General features: G+C 48.2%; 1 protein-coding gene across 4 annotated transcripts; it reads right to left on the bottom strand.

Moving 5' to 3' along the window:
• Positions 1-1,242: 1,242 nt before the first annotated feature.
• TMEM39B (transmembrane protein 39B) lies at positions 1,243-19,769 on the bottom strand. Of its 4 annotated transcripts, XM_059917805.1 has the most exons (9): positions 19,658-19,769; positions 17,871-17,997; positions 17,140-17,359; positions 16,454-16,537; positions 15,980-16,134; positions 7,961-8,297; positions 6,866-7,053; positions 3,464-3,584; positions 1,247-1,944 (listed from the first exon to the last, which is right to left on the bottom strand). In XM_059917805.1, the coding sequence occupies exons 1-9, from the start codon at positions 19,659-19,661 to the stop codon at positions 1,702-1,704; spliced, it is 1,479 nt and encodes a 492-aa protein (XP_059773788.1). In that variant the 5' UTR covers positions 19,662-19,769; the 3' UTR covers positions 1,247-1,701. The 4 variants fall into 4 exon arrangements, with proteins under 4 accessions (XP_059773778.1, XP_059773797.1, XP_059773805.1 ...); XM_059917795.1 differs by lacking the exon at positions 19,658-19,769 and having other exon boundaries at positions 1,243-2,160; positions 17,871-19,380; XM_059917814.1 differs by lacking the exons at positions 17,871-17,997; positions 19,658-19,769 and adding an exon at positions 16,653-16,735 and having other exon boundaries at positions 1,245-1,944; positions 17,140-17,229.
• Between the last annotated feature and the right edge of the window lie 1,081 nt (positions 19,770-20,850).

Here is a 20,850-nt window from a genome sequence, read left to right as displayed (position 1 = left end):
ATTTCCTACTAACGGCCTTAGGTAATGACCAAACATTTCAATCTGACAGTTAGGCTGGTCCTTACTGGCTTCTTGGGCTACTCCCTACCAGGCAACCCAGGCTCCATCCATATTTGGGGAACCACATTCCCCCAAATATGCTCCTATCTTCTTTCGTGCCTTTGCATATGCTCTTTCCTCTGCTTGGAATGCAATGCCCTCCCTTCCCCCTTGACTAGAGGTGAACTACTCACTTTCGAGACCGAATGCAATTTTCACCTTCTTGAAAAAGCCTGTCTTTCCAGACAGAGTCAGACTATCTGTCCTCTCTGCTCCCCAGTGCCCTGGACACACATTTTCCTCAGCACTTGGCAATCTAAGTTGTTCACAAGGTGTCTCTCTCTCCTGGTTGTCTATGAAGGGACAGTATCTTCCTCATCTTTCTGTCCCACTGCCTGGCACAATGCCTGCCTCAGCAGAGGTACCACAAACATTTGCTGCAGTGTCTGCCTCCTGTACACCACCATTGGAGCATCTGCATAACTTGTAGCCAAACAAGGGCTCAGGGGACATGGGCAGACTAGATGAATGGCTATGATCATGTCTCCTCTCCTGCCAGCCCCTGAGCCCTCCATCCTATGCTCCACAGGAGCCAGGTGGCCTTCCAAGCGGCTTTGTTTCCATTCAAGCCCTTGGCCTTGCTCACACACCCTCTCTAGCCTAGAGCCATGGGTCCTCCCTGATCCAGTCCCTGCAGACCTTTCCAGATCCAGCCCATCTCCCCCCAACTTTCCTTATCTTTCTTGCTCTAGGAACCACTTTCTGCTTACCTTCCCCAAATACCCCAGAATGCTACTGCTCGGCTTGAAGCACCTTTACCCCCTCTTGTCCACCTAGGAAGTGGCCGATACATCTCAGACTATCCCCTCCTCCAAGAAGTCCAGAGAGCATTAAATGTTCTCTCCCCTGTGCTATTCTGTACCTTGTAACTGTTATACCTCTCCCAGTGTAGTGACTTGTTTCTGTGTCTTGGCATCTTCACCATCTACCACGGCATCTGACACAGAGCAGGGTCTCAGTGACTGCGTGCTGGGAATCAGTACATCACATTCTGCTGGGATAGTAGTGTCATCTTTCAGAGGGTTTTGGGACCCAGCGCTACCACTTCCTAGCTGTGTTACCTTGGGCAAGTCATGATAGATAGCTCCCTGAGCTCCTGTTTTCATCTATAGGAGTGACAGCACCTACCTCCTAGGGTTGTCATAAAAACTGGATTAAGACAAGGCCTGTAATACACGTAGAGCAGCCTCTGGCACACAGCGAGCATTCAGCCAGCAGCAGCTACCATGCTCCGGTGACCTCGGGGGTCTCATCTTTTCTCCACCGGAGAAGGCAGAGCTCACAGGGGCCCCAGAAGCCACGCATGGGGTGTCCTGGCCAAGAATCCCACACCTCTGCTCTCTGCCTGACAGGCAAGAAAAGGAGAAAGAAATACAGGACACAGGCTTATTGGGAGTATAAAAATAGGACTTTTTTTTTCTCCTCATAATCACATCAATTATCAAAGAAAGAAACAGTATGTAACAAAAATACAAAGCTCTGGTGGATTTTTTTTTGTCTGTTTTTGTTTTTTTTTTGCCCCTCACCCATCCCTCTCCCACAGCCGCTTCCCAGGGAGCCCCTGGCTGAAGCCTGGATGCTGTCCCTGGGTCGCCCTGGGGCTCAGGAGAACCGGTGGTCTAGGTCCCTCTGGGGGTTGACCGAGTACGAGTAGGCCTTGCCCAATACCAGGCGGTCTCGCAGCAGCTTGAAGAAGGCGTAGTAGTTGCTGAAGAGGATGAGTGCCAGTGAGATGGTCTGGTGCCACTTATCAGAGGACATTAAGGAGTAGAGCTGGTAGACGATGACAGCGCCCTCCAGCAGCAAAAGGATGTTGAGGATCCGCAGGGGTTTGCTGAAAAAGAACTGCCCAGGAAAGAGTAGGCATGGACTGGAAAGTGGGCTCCAGAAACCTGCCTCTTGGAAGGGGGTTCTGGGTAGGCCAGTGAAGGGGTCAAGCTCTTGGGCCCCATGCAGACTTGGGTGGGGAGGAAGACTTCGTAGGGTTGGGCGTGGACCTTGCCATCTCTCTGCCTTTGTTTGTGGTGTTCCTTCTGTCAAGACTACTGCTTCCCACAGAAGCTGTTTAAGATCCGGATCAAAAAAAAAAAAAAAAAAAAGATCCGGATCAACTTCCACCTCCTCCCAGAAGCTTTTCTTGAGAGGTCCTGCTTGTTCTCTCAAACTTTTGCTGGTCGAAAACCAACACCTTATTATATGTGACTTCCTGGGTACTGTCAGGCCTGAACAAAGTAGAATCTTATGACAGAGGCATGGAAAGTTATTATAGACTCTACAGCCTGAGTCATTTACTACTTCATGTGTAGCATCCCCCGCTAGGCCAGAAGCTTCCAGGGGACACGGAGACACATCACTCTTACCTGGTGTCTACAGGGCAAGGTAGAGTGTAGAGACTAAGAAAAATTTTCTGGTCAGTTTAAAAGAATGATCGATGTCCAGGGATCTTGATTCTGCAGGGGCCAAGGTACCTAAACCTCAAGAGCTGATTATAGGATGGCAGGACAAGTGCCAGGAAACAGGAGTCCGAGAGACCAGCACGCCAGGCTCAGCTCTGCACCTGACAGGCTGCAGGACCTTGGGCAAGTCCCTTCCCTGTCTGAACCTCAGGTTTCTCTACTGGGAAAAGAAGAGGTTAGCCCAGATCAATGATTTCTCAAACTGTGTTCCTCAGAGCCCCAGGTTCCAGGAGGTCTTTTAGGGGCTACCGTAGTGGTTAGCAGGAAGTGAGGGGAGTTCCAACCCTTTCAAACAGAGCAGCGCCATGAGGTCCTATATACTGAACTTTAGTTTGACTGAGTTGGAAAAAAGGATTTTGACAGTAAAATAAGTAAATAAAATGGAGACCACCAGCCCAGATGATTTTGAGCAGCCCTTTCCGTAGTACTGAGTCCATGAGCCATTACCATTAGTTCCCAAGTTTCCCAGTAAGGCACCCTTGGAACAAGTTAAACTCTCTAAGCTGATTTCAGTACCTGAAAACCAGGACAGCCCTGGTATTTCTTTCATACACAAGGTTCTGGTGAAGACTGAATGGGAGGGTGCATGGGAAGTGTTTACCACAGTACCTGGCACACAATAAGGAATGACGAGTGTAATTATTTTCACCACCAAGAACCCCTCCTTCTGTTGTATCATCTTTTCTACCTCCACCCAATGCTTTCAAAGATCTGGTACCAAGTGAGCTACAGTTATGAAGGGATCATTTGTATGGCTGTCCTTGGGCTGCACATGTGCATTGTCTTCTTTTGGATTTGGGAAATATTGAAAATAGCCGCCTCTTGCTATGACATCACCTTCCTGCCCAGCTGATCCTCCTGCCCTCTAGATCAGGCCCCACCCCTCCTTCCCAGGGGAGGAGACTCACGTGGAACCGGAAGTGGGAGACGTCGGAGGGGATGGCCACATTGTAGTGGCCCACTGCTTTGTAGACGTTCTTGCTGTGCTTCACCAGCACACCCTGTGGCCACATGCATTCTTCAGTCCACCTGGAGGCACAGCCCGACAGAACCCCCTTATGCCCAGCTCACCCACACAAGGGGATGCGAGAAGACTGGGCATGGGGTGACCACCAGGGCTCTACTCCCATTTCTATCACTTAGACACAGTGACTTTCCTTTTCTGGGTCTTAGTTGCCTTTTGTGTAAAATGGGTAAGAACTGTAAGAAATTCACTGCACTGGGAGTCGGAAGGTTTAGGGCTGACATTCATGTCTCTGAGGGATTTGGAGAAAACCCTTTTCCCTCCCAGGGGGTCATTTTCTTCATCTGGGCTCCCATCAGTCTCACCTCTAGCCTCCCAGCAGTCCACCACACAGTTGCCCGAGTGGTCTTTGTAAAACACCAAGCCGAGCCTGACTAGTCTCTCCTCAAAACCCTTTGAAGGCTTTCTGGTGTCCCTGGAGTCAAATCCCCAACGATGTGTTACGGCCTCCGAGTCCCAGTGTGGCCTTCCATGACCCCCACCGCACAGCGCCTGCTCAAGCCACCCAGAACTGCCTCTAGTTCCTCCAGCACACCTGACTGCTCCTGTCTCTGCATAAGATGCTCGCTCCAGCTGGACTGCTCTTCCAGATGCCTTATCCCACAGAGTTCAGCATCTTTTAAATGCTCCCTGAATCTCCTGCTACTGGTCCACTTTCCCCAATGTGTTGTCACTTATTTATTTCCCTGTATTCCTCACTAGTCTGGGAGCACTGAAGGGGAAGGGATGGTGTCCAATTCATTTCTGTGTCCTCGGAGCATGCCACAAGGCCTGGCACAGAGATGCCCCAGAGAGCACGTGAATAAGGTTGTGGGACCAGTGAATTTTCTCCCATTGTTCTCTGAGATCTCCCAGGAACTCTAAGGGTCCTGGGCCAGAGGACTGAGAATCACTGTCCGCAAGAAGCTCAATCTCATGCTCCTGTCCTGTTGATTCCTTCATTTAAGAAACAGTTACCATGTCATATGCAACAACATGGATGAACCTCACAAACAATATGCTGAATGAAAGAAGCTGGACCCAAGAAGAATGTCTACTGTATGATTTAATTTACATGAAGCTGTAGAATAGGCAAAACTAACCTATGGTGAAATGAAATGAAAAGATGGTTGCCAGGGGGAGGGGGTCACTGGGAAGGGCCATAAGGAAATTTTCTGAGGGGCTGGAAATGTTCTGTATCTTGATGGGGGAAGATCTGTTAATTTCACTGTATGGAAATTTCAAGATCTGTTAATTTCACTGTATGGAAATTTTACCTTAAAAAAAGCTTACATACAAAAAACACAAAAAATTTGCTGTTGGACCCATCACAAGCCAGGCATTTTGCCAGGAGTGAGGAGATGGCCGAGTGCTCGACAGACAAGGACCCTGACCTCCAGGAGCTTTAGTCTTGGAATGACAGGCAAGTAACTAAGCAAACACAGCAGAGGGGGAGTACAGGCAGGGCAGGGACACTGAACCTATCCTGGGTGGTCAGGAAAGTGTTCCTGGAGGACGCAAAGTGCTAAAGGATGAATAGGAATTAAACAGGAAAAGAAAGTTGGAAAGGTCATTCCATGCGAAACATGCATCATAGGCAAAAACCTAGATACAAAAGTACATACAGGGACGTCCTGGTGGCGCAGTGGTTAAGAATCCACCTGTCAATGCAGGGGACTCGGGTTCAATCCCTGGGCAGGGAAGATCCCACATGCCGCGGAGCAACTAAGCCCGTGCACCACGACTATTGAGCCCATGCGCCACAACTACTGAGCCTGCGCTCTAGAGCCCACGAGCCACAACTACTGAAGCCCGTGCGCTTAAAGCCTATGCTCCGCAACAAGAGAAACCACTGTAATGGGAAGCCCGCGCACCGCAACAAAGAGCAGCCCCCACTCGCCACAACTAGAGAAAGCCCGTGCACAGCAACAAAGACCCAATGCAGCCAAAAAAAAAAAAAAAGAACATACAGAATTGGAGGATCCGAAGAGGCTGGGTCTGGCTAGAGCAGAGTATGAGTTGGGGCATGGGAAGAGACGGAGCAGAAAGGCTGGTAGGAGCCAGTTCACCATGGGAAGCCACGTGAAGGAGCCTGGATCTTACCTGCGGACCATGGTGAGCCATGGGCAGGTTTATCCTCATATTCAGCCATGTACTCTCTTTCTACTCCCCCCTCCCCTCAGAGCCTTAGGCTAAGCCAAGCCCCACTTCAGCCCATTTGGCAATATCCATCCCCTCTCTGGACCACCTGGACAGAGCCTGAGAGGGACCCTGACTGGCATGGAGGGCCAACATCAGGAGGCTTGGCCTCTGCGGCCTCCCTTTGCATCTCTGTGGGCCTACCTCTACAAACCTGTCCTAGGGGCCTCTTCTCGGCTGGGCCTTGTGCTGGGCCCAAGACTCAGATGTGATTCAGAGATGGTCCCAGCCTTGAGGAGCTTCCAGTCTAATGGGGGAATACAGGCAGGAAATTAGCATAACCGGGGTAAAAAGACGGTGATGAAGGGCTGTAGAAATGCTAGGCACCAAGAAGGATGGGTCAGGCTGAGGGGAGGACAGCCCAGTCCCTCAGGGCTCCTGAGCAGGGTGACTTCTGCCTCTGCTCTGAGTGCAATGCCATCCTGCAGCTGGGCCTCTTTCACCCCACTCATCCTAACTCTTTGTGTACATGGCTATCACCCGCACCGGACTGTGAACTCCTCAAGGGGTCTCGTCTTAGCCATTTCCTCCCTGTGGCTTTTCTTCCCTGGCCAGGGTATGTTATCAACTAACACAGTACCATACCCTGTTACCAGACTGATGTTTCTAAGGCACACCTTGGAATGGATCCCTCCACTGTTCAAAACCCTCCATAGCTCCCCTCTGCCTATAAGTCAAAGTCCAAGCTCCTTTGTCCAATACACAGCACCAGGCCTGGGACAGCTTAGGTAGAAGTAAATGCTTTCTGAAAGAGCAGATGAGCCAATGACTGGATGGATGAGTGAGTGGAAGGAGGGAAGCAATGAGTGAATGCATGAGCAAATCAGCCAATGAGCAAGTAACTAAGACAGTGAATGAGAAAGTCAATGAGTCTATGAATTTACCACTTGCCTTCCTCCCATCTTCAAGACACTGCAAGTTACCCAAGGACAGGAGACATGTCCTTCCTGGGCCCTGCCATATCCCACTCTGGCCACAAGGCCTAGCATATAAGACATTGTTCAATAACTATTTGCTGACTGAATGAATGAGTTGATGAGCAGGGAGGTGAGTGACTCCAGACACTGACCGGGGGGGGCTGGGGTCGAGCAGAGAAGGGCAGACTCACGGGTGCTGCAGTACGTTGGAGCACAGTGCTGGGTCCACCTTCTGCCAGCAGCCCAGGTGGGCAGCGGCCTTATGCAGCAGGTCGCAGTAGCTGGCAGGCAGCAAGTGCTGCATGAGGATCACCGAGGTGCTGATGGACACCAGCAGGAAGAGCTCGCAGGACCAGCGCTTGTCATAGTAATGTGTGTTCTGGGGGCAGCGGGAGGTGGGTGAGACCTTGGACACCCACAATGGCCTCACTCCCTCCCCCATCCCTAATCCCACCTGTCTCGGAGATCAAGACAGCCCTAGAGAGACCTCGGGGTGGCCTGAGATGAAGGACTGAACACCTAACAAAGGTGGCTTAACCATGGGCTTAAACCCTATGCCCACTACTCAGTTTTCTACAAAGAAAAATTGTTCCCACTCTGAGCCAGAGAACAGGCTCTGGGGTTCAACGGAAATGAGTTCAAATCTTGGCTCTGCTGCTTAGTCACTATGTGACCTCGGGCAAGTCATTTCACTTCTCTGGGCTAGCTTCCTCATCTGTTAAATGAGGATAAGAGTAACCACCTCTGAGAGGCATGAGGAGGATTATAATACTCATCAAAGCTCTAGCAGGTTGTAGGTGCCCAGCGGACATGAAGTCCTCTCAACCCCCAATCATTCAGTGCAGCCCATCCTCAGAGAAATGTGTCAAGCCAGCTGGGGAGGTACCCTCCCACATGGCCATACAAGCCAGAGAGAGAGCACAGGCCTTTGGAGTCACTCAGATCTGGATGAGTCCTGCCTTTCAAACTTAATGACAAAGCAGGACATTGTGACGTGCCTGTGCCAAAACCACCACACTGAAACACCAAGTCACTGCCTTCCGTTACCAAGTATTACAAACAACAATGCCAGTCCCCCTTGCTGGCTGGGTGACCTCGTGTGGGCCACATCCATTCAGTGAGCCTTGTTTTTTCCACTCTAAAATGAAGGCAGTAGTCACTCTGGCCCTCAAGAGCACATATGGGAATCTCATCAAGAGCAGCAGAGTTATTTATGCGAGTAAGAGGGCTCCTGGGGGGCAGGCAGCAGGGTGAGGCCCCTTCCCTCCCTGGGTCAAGCTACGCACCTTCACGAACCAAACAGGCACAAAGGCCACGTAATAGGCGCTCAGCATGGAGCTGACCAGCACCTCCTTCATGCGCCAGTTGAAGTCCATCTTGAGGAACTCCACCTCACTGCGGATGAGGCTGGGCGACAGGCAGCAGGCGTGGGTGGGCATGGCGTCCGGGCCGTACAGCTGCCGCGTGTGCTGCTTCCACGTCTCCCGCAGTGTCAGCAGGTAGTCCCGGCTCCGTGCCAGGCCGCTGACCGCCTCCCGGGGACCCATGGAGGCCATGTGGCTGAAGAGGTTTGTCTTGCGGAGGTCACAGTTCAGCTGCAGGAACGGAATGTACATCCCAAACCTGCTGGGGAAGACAGTGGTGAGGGCAGGCCTGCCCAAGGGCCAGGATCCCAACTCTTAACCACCAAGGGAATCTTCTTTCCTCCTGGGCTTTAGCTCTCCTGGCTGTTCAGAGGGGAGACTCTACCGGTCCCTCTAGCCATCCAGCCTCCCAGCCAATGATCAGTCATTCAAACCATGTATTAGCACTAAGTGCATGCCAAGCATTGTGCTGAGCGGCAGGTATACAGTAGGAAGCAAGACACGAGTCCCGGCCCTCACAGACTATTGCTGCCCAGCAGTAATCATAACAGTCCACATTCACTGGGCACAACCTGTGCTCCAGATACTGTACTAAGTGCTTTACGTGCCTTCTCTTCTTTTGTTTCTCCTAACTCTGTGTTAGGTACTGTTAGTTTGTGCCCTTTTCAGCTGAGGAAGCTTTGACTCAGACAGGTGGAGTGGATTCCGAAAGGTCACACAACTAGTAAGGAGGTAATAGAGCTGGGATTAAAATCCAGAACTGTCTGGTACCGGTGATCACGACAGATACTCCACAAATACTACAAGTAATTCATTAATTGAAAATATACATGGTACCACAAAGGAGAGGTAGACATTGTCATGGGTGCACATGGAGGCAGCTCTTTAGCTTGCAGAGGAGGACAGTTCAGGAACAATATTTCTTGTGTGTCTATTATGTGCCAGGCACTGAAATGGGCCCTTGAACAGTACAAACCACTTCCCCTGAGGAGTAACCCTAGGTCAGGGCTAGAGCTAATTAGTTAAGAGATGGAGTGTGTGGCTGATATCATTTAAGAAGAAAACTAGACAGACCCATAGCCCAGAAGAGTAGATCATTAAAGTGGGTAAGTGGGCTTCCCTGGTGGCGCAGTGGTTGAGAATCTGCCTGCCAATGCAGGGGACACGGGTTCGAGCCCTGGTCTGGGAGGATCCCATGGATCCTAGTTGCCGTGGAGCAACTAGGCCCGTGAGCCACAACTACTGAGCCTGCGCGACTGAAGCCTGTGCTCCGCAACAAGAGAGGCTGCGATAGTGAGGCCCGCGCACCGCGATGAAGAGTGGCCCCGCTTGCCGCAACTAGAGAAAGCCCTCGCACAGAAGCGAAGACCCAACACAGCCAAAAATAAATAAATAAATAAATAAATAAATTAAAAAAAAAAAAAACCTTCTAAAGTGGGTAAGTGCCAAGCACAGTACATGGAACGTCATGATAAAACAGGCATTCCTTGTTTTAGCTTAGGGCCTCTCAATTTCCCCAGGCCCTCAGACATAGCTGCAGAAGAGTCCCTGGGCTGCTGCCAGGAGCCACAGCCAGTGAGAATGCTACATTTTCTTATCTATAGTAATGTTCTCTTTCTTTATTCTGAACTTCCAGGAAGGGATATATGAGTGTTCTTGGGCACTCATATAATTAGCCTCTTTGGGTTTTTGCTTTCTGGCCTATAAAATGGGAATGCTTCCACTTCTCCTAGGGTAAGGTTCAAGTAAGATAACTTAGAGAATTCTGGTCAAGAGCATAAACTTTGGGGTCAAAGAGGCTAGGATTAAAATCCCAGCTCTGCCACTTACTAATGCTGTGATTTAGGGCAAGTTATATAATCTCTAAGAGCCTCAGTTTCCTTAATTTGCCTTAAGTTACCTAGCTTGTACTGATTCTCTATGCTCAGTCAGGCATTACGCTAGTGTTTTTATAAATACCCTCTTTTAATCTTTGCAACAATGCCCAGCATGGTGTCTGGCCCAAAGTAGAAGATCAGTACAATTTTGTTTAGAAAGGAAAGAGGTCAATGATTCTGTGGGACAGAAAAGAACACTGAAATGGGATTCCCAAAACACTCTTCAGGGCACTCGGTGGGAATGAGGGCGTGGGGCACCTACATGAACATACAAGGGCTTCAGACTCAACCTTAAGGACAAGTACTCAAGAATCTTCTTGGCTTTGCCACTAAGAAGGACTGCCGATACAATTAAATTATTTGGTAACAGTAAGTAGCTGCTCTGACAGGTCATCAGTTAGAAACAACTTCACATGGAAGATGGCAGATCCTCTTTCATCCTCTCCATCCTAGATGTGACAGTATCAATGTAGAAAGTAAATAAATAAAAGTAGAAAATAAATCCATATCAGCAAAGAGAATGGGAGTGGGGGTTATCAGTACATAAGTGATTCTGACAAATTTAGATAGCAGATGGAAACATGTCGACAGATGAGGAGGTCATCATCTAGAGCAGCGCTAATAGAAAGATGAGAGTCACACAGGTAATTTAAAATTTTCTGGTAGCCGCATTAAAAAAAAAGAAAAAATTAATTTTAATACTCTATTTTACTTAACCCAATATAAGCACAATATTATCGTTTCAATATATAATCATTATTTATGAATGAGATATTTTACTTTCTTTTTTTGTACTAAGTCTTCAGAATCCAGTGTACGTTTTACACTAACAGCACATTTCAGTTAAAACTAGCCTATTTCAAATGTTCAATAACAATAGGCAGCTAGAAGTTACTAAACTGGATAGCGTAGGTCTACAATGTGCCATGAGAGGGTTACAATGCGGGTAGGAGCTTATCTGCCCAGAGTGACCCAAGAGAGACTGGCTTGAAGTGGGCACATTTGATAGAGGGTAGAAGTGAGAAGCAGGGCTGAACAAATGGGATTAAACACAGATCTGTATTCATTTATGAGTCACTCCCTTTATTCTCCTACAAACCTGACACAATCTGCCCTGAAAGGTTCTTCTCTAAAGAAACTGAATAAACTGAGGAGAACTGAGGTCTCTAATGGGGGCACCCTAGAGTAATACCCACCTCCCCTTTCTGGTCTATGGGTGCCCACAGCCTGACAATTAGCACCTCACTCACTCTTCCTAAAGCAAAGTCTACCAGTCAGTGTGCCCTGCCCACATACTTAGAATTCCCAGTCAAAACTCCCATTCACGTATACAATGGCAGAGGGAGAGAAAATGCATTACAAGCCACTCAGTCCTCCACTCTTAAATGTAAACAGACAACCAAAGAAACTAACTACACTTAGAAAACTAGCAGCATGAAACAGAAAAACTGACCCGGTGGAAAGACAACATTGAGGGAACATAAGAGATTTTTAAAACAAGAACAGAATGCTATGAGAAAAGAACAATCAGAAATCAAGAAAGAGGACTTAGAGATGAAAAATATGATTGCTGAAAAAAATCTCAATAAAAAAGCTGGAAGATGAAGTTGAGAAAATCCCCCTAAAGACAAAGTAAAAAGAAAGAGAGAGAAAAAGAGAGAGAAAGAGAGAGACAGAGTCGGAGAGAGAAAGAAAGAGGGGAGGGAGGGAGGGAGGGAGGGATGGAGAGGAAGAAAGGGAGAAAGATGAAAAGTATGAGGAAAAATATAAGAGAAACAGATGACCAATCTATGAGGTCTACCATCCGATGCAGAGAAGTCCCAGAGAGAACAGAAAAAATGAAAGGGAAGATATTATCAAAGAAATAATAGAAGAAAATTGCCCTGACCTGAAGAAATACACAAATCTCCAGGTCAAAAAAGTCCTAGTCTATTTGTAGAGTTGAATCTTTGTTGGCTATGTAGACTAGATTGTCTTCATGATGTCCAATTAATTATTAAAGTCAATCTTTTGAAAGATTTCAGGTAGACTACACAAACTTGGGAAAAATCCAGTTTTCTCATAGGTAATAGAATTGATCCCCATTTAGAGGTTCCATTTAGATATAATGGTTGCCAAGTTTTGATTTCTATAATTTAGTTACAAGATGCAGCCTGTGAAACAGGTTATCAAATGTGACCAAATAGCAAAGTTATTATGAATTAAGTTACAAATTAAATCCTGGACATTTAAGGAACTTTGGTCTAAAAACTGTTTTGTATTTAGGGTTCTCTTGATTATATGTGTATATTATTTAAATAAATACATCCACATTCAGTTATATCATTAAAAAAAAAAAAAAAAAAGTCCTAGAGTACTGATAAGATGAATGACAAAAGTTCCATATCAGACATTCTTGTGAAATTTCAAATAATCAAAAGATAAACAGAATACTCCCAAAAGCTTTCAGAAAGGAAAGAACAAGTCATCTACAAAGTAACTGGAATCAAACTAGCATCAGACTTCTCATTAGAAACACTGGATGCTAGAGACAATGGAGCAACATCTTCAAAATTCTGAGAGAATATGAACTTGAACTTAGAAATCGACATTTGGCCAAACCATCAATCAAGTATGAGGGCAGAATAAAGACATTTTCAGACACGCAAGGACTAAGACTGTATATACCTCCCACATACCCCTTGTTAAGAAAATTACCTCATAATGCACTCCAGCAAAATAGGGAAGAAAACCAAGAAAGAGGAAGACATGGGATCCAAGAAACAGTGGATCCAACCCAGGAGGGCAGCGAAAGGAAGCCCCAGGCTGAGAGCTGTATAGCAGGCTTAAAGAGCAACCACTCCAGACTGGAGCAGGAGGATGGAGGGCTCCAGGAGGGATGTCTTTGGGGGGAAACTGGACTCCAGGCAACAGGTAGTATGATTGACAGGCTGGATAAACTTGAGGATATGTTGAAGGCCCATCATTCTTTTGTCAACAAGAAAAAAGAAAGGCAATTAGAAACTCCAAGAAAAATAAAAAGCTATATAAGAAAGTTACAATCTAAATATGAAGCAAACTAAAATGTGGCATGGTTTTAAGCAACTGATGGAATATAAGAAAAGAGAAACCATTTGACCTTGACACTAGGAACATTCTTTTTTTAAGCGGCCCAAGATTATAATTCGGTAAATATAGAGAAGGAATATCATCTATGCACACTACTCAGTCCTGCAGTGAATAATATTTTCACACTCATAATAATATCAAGGCCACTTATGGGTTTTTAATTTTTAGAATTAGCCTTTGACAAAGAATGGAAGACTTAAATGTGGCTATATAGGAGAATGTGAATGTCAAGCATGACAATATAAGAGTACAGCTGCCAGGAAGTGATAGGAGGAAGAGGGGAGGAAAAGCCGATGGATAGGGCTCCTAATATTATGTTCTTACATAAAAGGGATTAAGACACTGACTATTGCTGATGCAAAAAAAAAACATAGGCATACTCATATTATTGAAAAAGAGGCCCAACAGAAAACTAAAAATAATAACAATTATCAAATACTAGGAACAGTACAGGTGGAAGGTGAAGTAAATCTTCATCTGTCAATGCAGGGAATCAATGTACATGTGCATGTGTGCATGTGTGCGTGTGTGCGTGTGTGTGTGTGGTATGCTTGTATATGCACAGAACATTCATTTCCAGGATATACAAGAAACCAGAAACATGGTGGTTACCTCTTGTGGTGGTTAGGTTCCCTTCCTTCTAAGAGTGGAAGGGAAACTGGGTAGCTGGGAGACAGGAGTCAAGGGAAGAATTTTTCATTCTACATTCTTTTATCTGTTTTTCAGTTTTAACGATGTGAACCTATTACCCAATTATAAAATCAAGAAATAAATGTGTAAAGAAATAAACAAAAGCATAAGGATATTAGAATTATGGAGGTAACTCAGAGAACACTTAAAACCAGAAACAGTAAAAGAGGTTGCTTTTGAGAAGTGGCACTAAAAATCTGGAGGGTGGGGTTAAAGGCTGTTTCTCATCGTAAGCTTTTTTTTTTTTTCTTTTGGCCACACCACACCTTGTGGGATCTTAGATCCCTGACTAGGGCTCGAACCTGCACCCTCAGCAGTGAAAGCACGGAGTCCTAACCATTGGACCACCAGAGAATTCCCATCATCAAGTTTTTTAGCACTATTGAATTTGATTTTTTTATGATATACTTGTCTTATATTAATAAAAATTTAAAGATTAAATAATATAAAATAAAGCAAAATATGAACATTGAGTGATGTCTGAGTAGTAACCAGAAAGTGTCAAATTAAGGCAACTGCTGACATTTCTAATCAGTACAATCTTGGAGGGCCATTTGTTAATATCTATCAAAAATGTAAAACATACCTTTTGGTGCAATAATTCTACTTCTGGGAATCTGTTGTACAGAAATATTGGACAAGTGTGCAAAGATGTATGCAAAAGAATGTTCCCTGCCTCATTGTTTCCAATAGGGAAAAGCTAGAAACAACTCAAAAGTCCACCAACAGAAGACAAACAAAACAAATTGTGAAAAGTCTATTCAATGGAATACTATGAGGCCATTTAAACAACTGAGGCAGACCCATATATACTGCCATGGGAAAATATCCAAGTTATATGACTATGTGAACATGTAATAAATTATACATTGTCATGCATAGAGATTAACCCTATTTCTGTTGGGTTTTTTAAAAAAATTTATTTATTTATTTATTTTTGGCTGTGTTCGGTCTTCGTTTCTGTGCGAGGGCTTTCTCTAGCTGTGGCAAGCAGGGGCCACTCTTCGTCATGGTGCGCGGGCTTCTCACTATCCTCTCTTGTTACGGAGCACAGGCTCCAGACACGCAGGCTCAGTAGCTGTGGCTCATGGGCCCAGTTGCTCCACGGCATGTGGGATCTTCCCAGACCTGGGCTCGAACCCGTGTCCCCCGCATTAGCAGGCAGATTCTCAACCACTGCGCCACCAGGGAAGCCCCCCTATTTCTGTTTTTAAAAAATGTATATGTGTGGGTACTTGCACAGAAAAAATTTAGAAGGACATGCTGCAAGATAATGGTTTTCTGGAGAACTGAGATTATGTGGGACTTCCATTTTCTATGTTAAAAGCTTCTGTAAAGTTTAATATCGTTACATGACACATGTATCACTCTTATAATTAAAAACTAGTTATAACTAAAGCAAGTGTGATTGGGCTCCTACCATGACAGTGACCTTCTGATCACACAGGGGAGAGACGAGTGCCCAGCTCTGAAGCTTCCCAGGGAACAGAGGTGACCCAGACTGAGGAAGTTCATGACTCAGAAAGCCCAGGGGTTGGGAAATGACTGTTAATGCCCAGGCAGCCAGCAGCCTGCCCCAGAAACAGCCAGAGTGGACATCTTGCCAAAGCTCTCCCCAATTCTAGTCCAGAAAGGGGCAGGCCTGTGCTCCTCCCAGACACTGTCTTTCCATCCTCAACAATCTGGGTTCTGGCAAGACGGAGGAAGTGAGTGAGCAAAGCAGACACACAGACAGACATACAGATATGCATGTGAAGATACACACACACACACACACACACACACACACACACACACACACACACACACGCTTCATGCACAGACACCACACAGAAACATGCACGCACCCAGGTGCTTGCAAGCATACAGACCTGGGGGAGGCACCGAGAGACTACATAAACACTAAGATATACAAAGAGACAGAGAAAGAGAAAGAACCAGAGATAGAGGAAAGGAAGAGAGAGGAAGACGAAGCCCGTGCATCCCCCCTCAGGAGCTGTGGGATATACACTCAGATCTGAGTCCCCTTCTGACCTCCCCCTTGATGGCACCTTGGGGAAATTATGCCTGCCGTCTCAGTTTCTGCTCCTGCAAAAGAAAGCTAATCGTCCTGATCTCAGGACGATATTGTCAGACAATGTGAGAGGGTACTGTTGCTGCCTGCCTGTGAGTCTACTGGGTAGGGGGGCCCGGTGCCCAGCCACACTCAGGGCAGAGGTCAGGAACAGGTGCTGGGCAGTGAGGGGGTGGAGTGAGGGGTACTCACGGATAGCAGAGGAACAGGAGGTTCAGGAAGGAGTAGGTCCTGAAGAGGTGGATGAGGGAGCGGCACAGACTCCAGCCTGTTGCCGTGAGAACGGTGAAGCGGGTGAGGAACAGCATGATGGAGCGAAAGAGGGAGACCTTCCCCCTCTGAGAAGCCTGGGTCAGGGCGAGATAGGACAGGATGGGGCCTTGGATGGAGGTCATGGGGGCTGTGCCCAAATCCCACCCAGCATGGCCCGTGATCCCGCCCGGGGAAACGTGGGGCAGCAGGCTGGGCAGAACCTGGCAAGGCGAATCCTTTCCCTCGACGCCCAGGAAACTCCAAGAGCCGATGGGATGTAATACTCTTCAACCAAGTTCAATGGGAGCCCCAAGGAAATGCCTCAGGGTTGAAGGGCTGGGTACACCTCCTTGGTACCCCCATGGGTAAAGGGGAGTCCCAGAGTTCCCCGGCCAGCCTCTGGGACCCAATCACCTCCTTCACGATGGACCCAATGAAGCGGCGGCCCAGAACAATGGTGGTCACCATCAGCAAGTTGAAGTCGATCAGGTGGAAATTCTGTCAGGGGGCAGAGGCTGGGGGTCACGTGGGCCCCCTGCCCATGTACGGGCTTTTCGCATACCCACCTCCCCCTGCCCAGTCCTTTCCATCAGGACTGTCCCCACTCTCTGACCTTCATAGGCCTCCAGCTGAGTCAGACCAGGAAAATACCTAGAGGAGTAGAACAGGACCCAGAGGAGGAAAGTGGGACAGTCCCTGGAGACAAGAGAGTGGTGTGTGAGCCCTCTTGCTCTGATCACCCATGCCCCTGCCCCTGCACCTCTCCTTCTGCACAGAGCTCTTTCCTCTCCTTGAAATAGCCATGTATGCCTGTGGCTCACCTCCCCCACAGGACTTAAGACTCTGTGCTCCTTTAGACAAAATCTGAGTCAGATTCATCTCTGCTACCATTACACTGTGTAGTGCGGTGCTGAGCACACTAGGGGTGAGCGTTCAGGAATCATCAGTTTCCTGTTCTTTTTATACCTCCCATGCCCAGCATGAGGCCAAACACACAGGGTTCTGGGTAAGCTATGCTAAACTAAAACCAAACATGTCACTCACACACACACACACACACACACACACACACACACAGCAGGTCCTAGCTGGGCACCTACCAGGGAGGTGTGGGAGGGCGGGTGGGAGGGCGGATACCACCACACTGTCTTGTAGATGTTGATGTAGTGGACGAAGAGGGCTATGAGCTGGCAGAAGAAGAGCTGCAACTCAAACAGAATGCTGGCCTGGACGGGCAGCTCGGGGATCTTGCAGTGCTGCAGGGGCACGACCGTCTGGGTGGCCAGTGGGGGGCTGGAGAGGCCCGTCCCAGAACTGCTCCTGGGGGTGGGAGGGAACAACATCAGGAGCTGACCTGAGAACCCTACCAAGAAGTGCTTCTAGGGCACAGGATTGCGGAGCAGGACCAGAAAAGCAGCTCAGGGCAAGGATGGAGTCCTCCTAATCCGGCCTGTCACACAAAGGAGCTGACAGAGCCTCTTCCTATTCATAAGTTTATTCAGGCTTTCCAACATTCCCCAGGAAGGAAAGAATTGTTAGGTCCACTTTACAGATGAAGAAAAGGAGGCCCAGAGAGGGGAGACAACTTGTCCAAGCCACCAGCAAATCAGAAGCAGAACTGTAACTGGAATCCAGGCCTTCGGGTTTATTACACTATGTCCCACTGCATCTGTCCCACTGCCCACCCTCTGGGACTTTTCTGCCACTCCCCACCCTTTAAGCCCCCATCTGGCATCTGGGGTATCACACCCTAGAGCCCAGTCAGGGAGAGCTTTGTCCAGATTGCTCCTGAGAGCCCACAGTGAGGCACAAGAGACAGAAAGTAGTTTACCTGGTGCGGGAACGGACACTGGTGACTGATGCGCTGGAAGTGTGGCCCCCACCTGAGCCCCCAGAGGATCCTGGCTCACAGAGTGGATTTCGACAGTAGGATGTCCTGTTGGGACCTCTTCGTCCTCCTGCAGGGCTCGACACAAGGTAGATCCTCAAGCCAGAGGGCATATATCAAGGATAACAGCAATGATACTGGCTACCAGTTCTCACTTTGTCACTCAGTTACAGAGACCCATGATCTGGCCCCTGCCCACCTCTTCCAACTTATCTCCTACCATTCTCTGCCTCGCCCCCATGCTTCAGCCAGCCTGGCCTTTCTCTCTTTGAGCAAACCAAGCTTATTGCTACCTTCTGCACTTGCTGTACTCTCTGGAGAGCCATTCCCTGCCATTTTGTGAGTATCTGCCCCCATAACTCTCTATCTTATTTCTATTTTTTTTCACAATTCACTCTTCATCTTATTCATTTGTTAACGTATTTACTATCTATCTTTCCCACTGGAATGGAAGGCCAGTGAGGTCACTATCCTGATATGTCCTTTTCACTGTTGTATCCCCTCCTCCTACCACAGTGCCCAGCATGAAGTAAGTGCTCAATAACTGTTGATGAGGTAATGAATCCGGACAGGTTCCACAGATTGGTAAACTCAGTTTACATTGTGTCGCAGGTAGTCTGGGGGTCTGGGTCCTGCGCTCTTAGCGCTGGTGTACACTGCTCCTTTCAGATACTACAACTCCCTGTAGGTTTACAATTATGGGCACCCGTGAAGTTTTTTCTCCAGGACCCAAGATCCAGCTCAGTGGGCATCCTGGACTCTCACAGTCAGGACCCAGGGCCTGAGCACCGTGTCAAGGGAGAATGGTGTGGTTGTGAACCCAAAACTTGGACCTGCAACCTCTTTTTCTAGGCTTAGCAGTCTAGCCCAAGCTCCCAGGCACCACCTTGCACAAAAGTCCTGCAACAAAGCTCCAAGGCACCACCCCAGTCCCTGTCAAAGTTATAGCCTTGTTCATACCTCCTCATGGCAGCAGAGCAGCCTCCACACACACACACACACACACCCCTTGCCCTAGCTTCTCAGCCTGGAAGCTTTTCCCACACGTCTCGGAAAAGTTCTTGTCCAGGAGCTCTGCCCCAAACAGCTCCCAGCCCCAAAGCTCTGTTCATGCACTACTGTACCTGGCTTAAAAAACCCCACACAGGCACCCTCAGTCCAGATGCTCTGCCCACACCCACTCTCCTCTGTTTAGAAGCTCTGCACCCACATAAAGCCCCTCAGCCCAGAAGCCCCGCCTACACACAATTGTCAGCTCATAAAACCCGCCCACAAGCCAATAAAAGCTCTCTCTGCCCAGAAGCCCGGCTCCGGAGTGGGCTCCCTTCGTCTGGAGGGTCTCCTTCCCGGCCCACCTCGCCAGTACAAAGCCCCTACTGCCCAGAAAGTTTGCCCCTGCACCGGGGCCTACAGATCAGGAGCTCGGCCCTTAGCGCTAAGGCCACGCCCGCCGCTAAGCCTCGGCCCACTCTAGCCCAGAAGAGTGGGTCCTCACCAAAGCCCCCAGGAGCCACCGCATTTGGAAGCCCCTCCCACCGCTCCGATGTCCCGCCCCCACAACAGAAGCCCCGCCCGCAAAACGACAGGAGGGGGCGGGGTCCCTCTACGCCCACATCCCCTCCCCCTCCCCTCGCCGGGATCCTGTCCGCGTGGGGGAGCAATTAGCAGCTTGGCCGTCCTAACCCCCGAGCCCGCCCGTTCCCGGGCCGAGCTGGACCCGCGCCGCTCACCCATCTCCTCCCCCCGGCGCTCTCCGCTTCGCCGCCGCAGCTCCAGCGGGCAATATGTCGGAGGCGACGGCGGCCGGGAGAGGACTAACCGCCGCAGCCCAGTCCCCTGGTATCAGCTGCGCGCTCCCGCCTCGCCGCCAAATTTGCATACAAGGCGGGCTAGAAGCTGGGGGCGCGCTTCTTAAAGGGGCCGCTCAGACCAAAGCAGTCCCGCGCGCTCTTTGTCTCGCGGTCCCCCACGCCTTTCCTGCAGCTGCTGCTGAAAAACCCGAGAGGGAAGAGAACCCACCTTCTGCTCTTACCTTGCGTGCCTTCTCACAGCACCTCTTCAGGGCCGAGGGAGGGGGCCGGAATAGCCTCTCGGTTCCTGCATCCATGAGTGGTCTTCTGGCGCCTCAACCTCATCGCGTCCCAAGTTGGGCTTTCATCTTTTCTCTTTGGCCTTATTGCTCTTAGGTCCACTCCAATCAAAACCTGGGAGTTATTTCCCCATTTCCTTCTACCCCCACATCCAATCTTCCACCTAGTATTGCTGACCCTAAGTCCTAATTATTTATCACATCTGACCCGATCCTTCTTCCACCACCTTAGTTCAATTTCTGATTCTGCCAGTTCCAAGACTTGAAATCCTGTTTCTTGCTCTTTACTGGTAATATTCACCTTATAGGCCTTGGTGGCCTATAAGGTGAAATAATGCATGTAGAACAGAGTCTGTTTTTGTTTTTTTCAGAGTCTGTTTTAATTAATGTTCGCTGTCATTACTATTATGATATATGGCAAGCACTTAACACAGAGGAAGCACTCGATAAATGAACTGCTACTAGTAACCGTTACGATTTCTTCCCTCATAAGACCTATAAGATGTCTCAATCATCTGGTACCTCCGTTACTTAGCACAGTCTTTGGCACATAATAGACAACAGTAGTCGGTTAATTAAATGATTTAGTAGATATTTAATTAATAGATACAGAGCTTACAGTTAAATGGGAGGAGATGGATGAAAAAAAATTAGTAAATTCTGCAGTGTTAGAAGGGAATGATTACTGTGGAGGAAAACAGGAAAGGGGGATGGGAGGTTGCAATTTTAAACAGGGTAGTCAGTAGGCTTCATTGAGAAGGTGACTTTTGAACAAACACTTGAAGGAAATGAGTGAGTCAGTTATGCAGATATCTGGAGAAAGGGGGCAGTCCA

Source organism: Balaenoptera ricei, chromosome 1 (genome assembly GCF_028023285.1).
Source record: "Balaenoptera ricei isolate mBalRic1 chromosome 1, mBalRic1.hap2, whole genome shotgun sequence".
Classification (NCBI taxonomy): Eukaryota; Metazoa; Chordata; class Mammalia; order Artiodactyla; family Balaenopteridae; genus Balaenoptera; species Balaenoptera ricei.
This window is presented reverse-complemented; position numbering and strand designations above follow the sequence as displayed.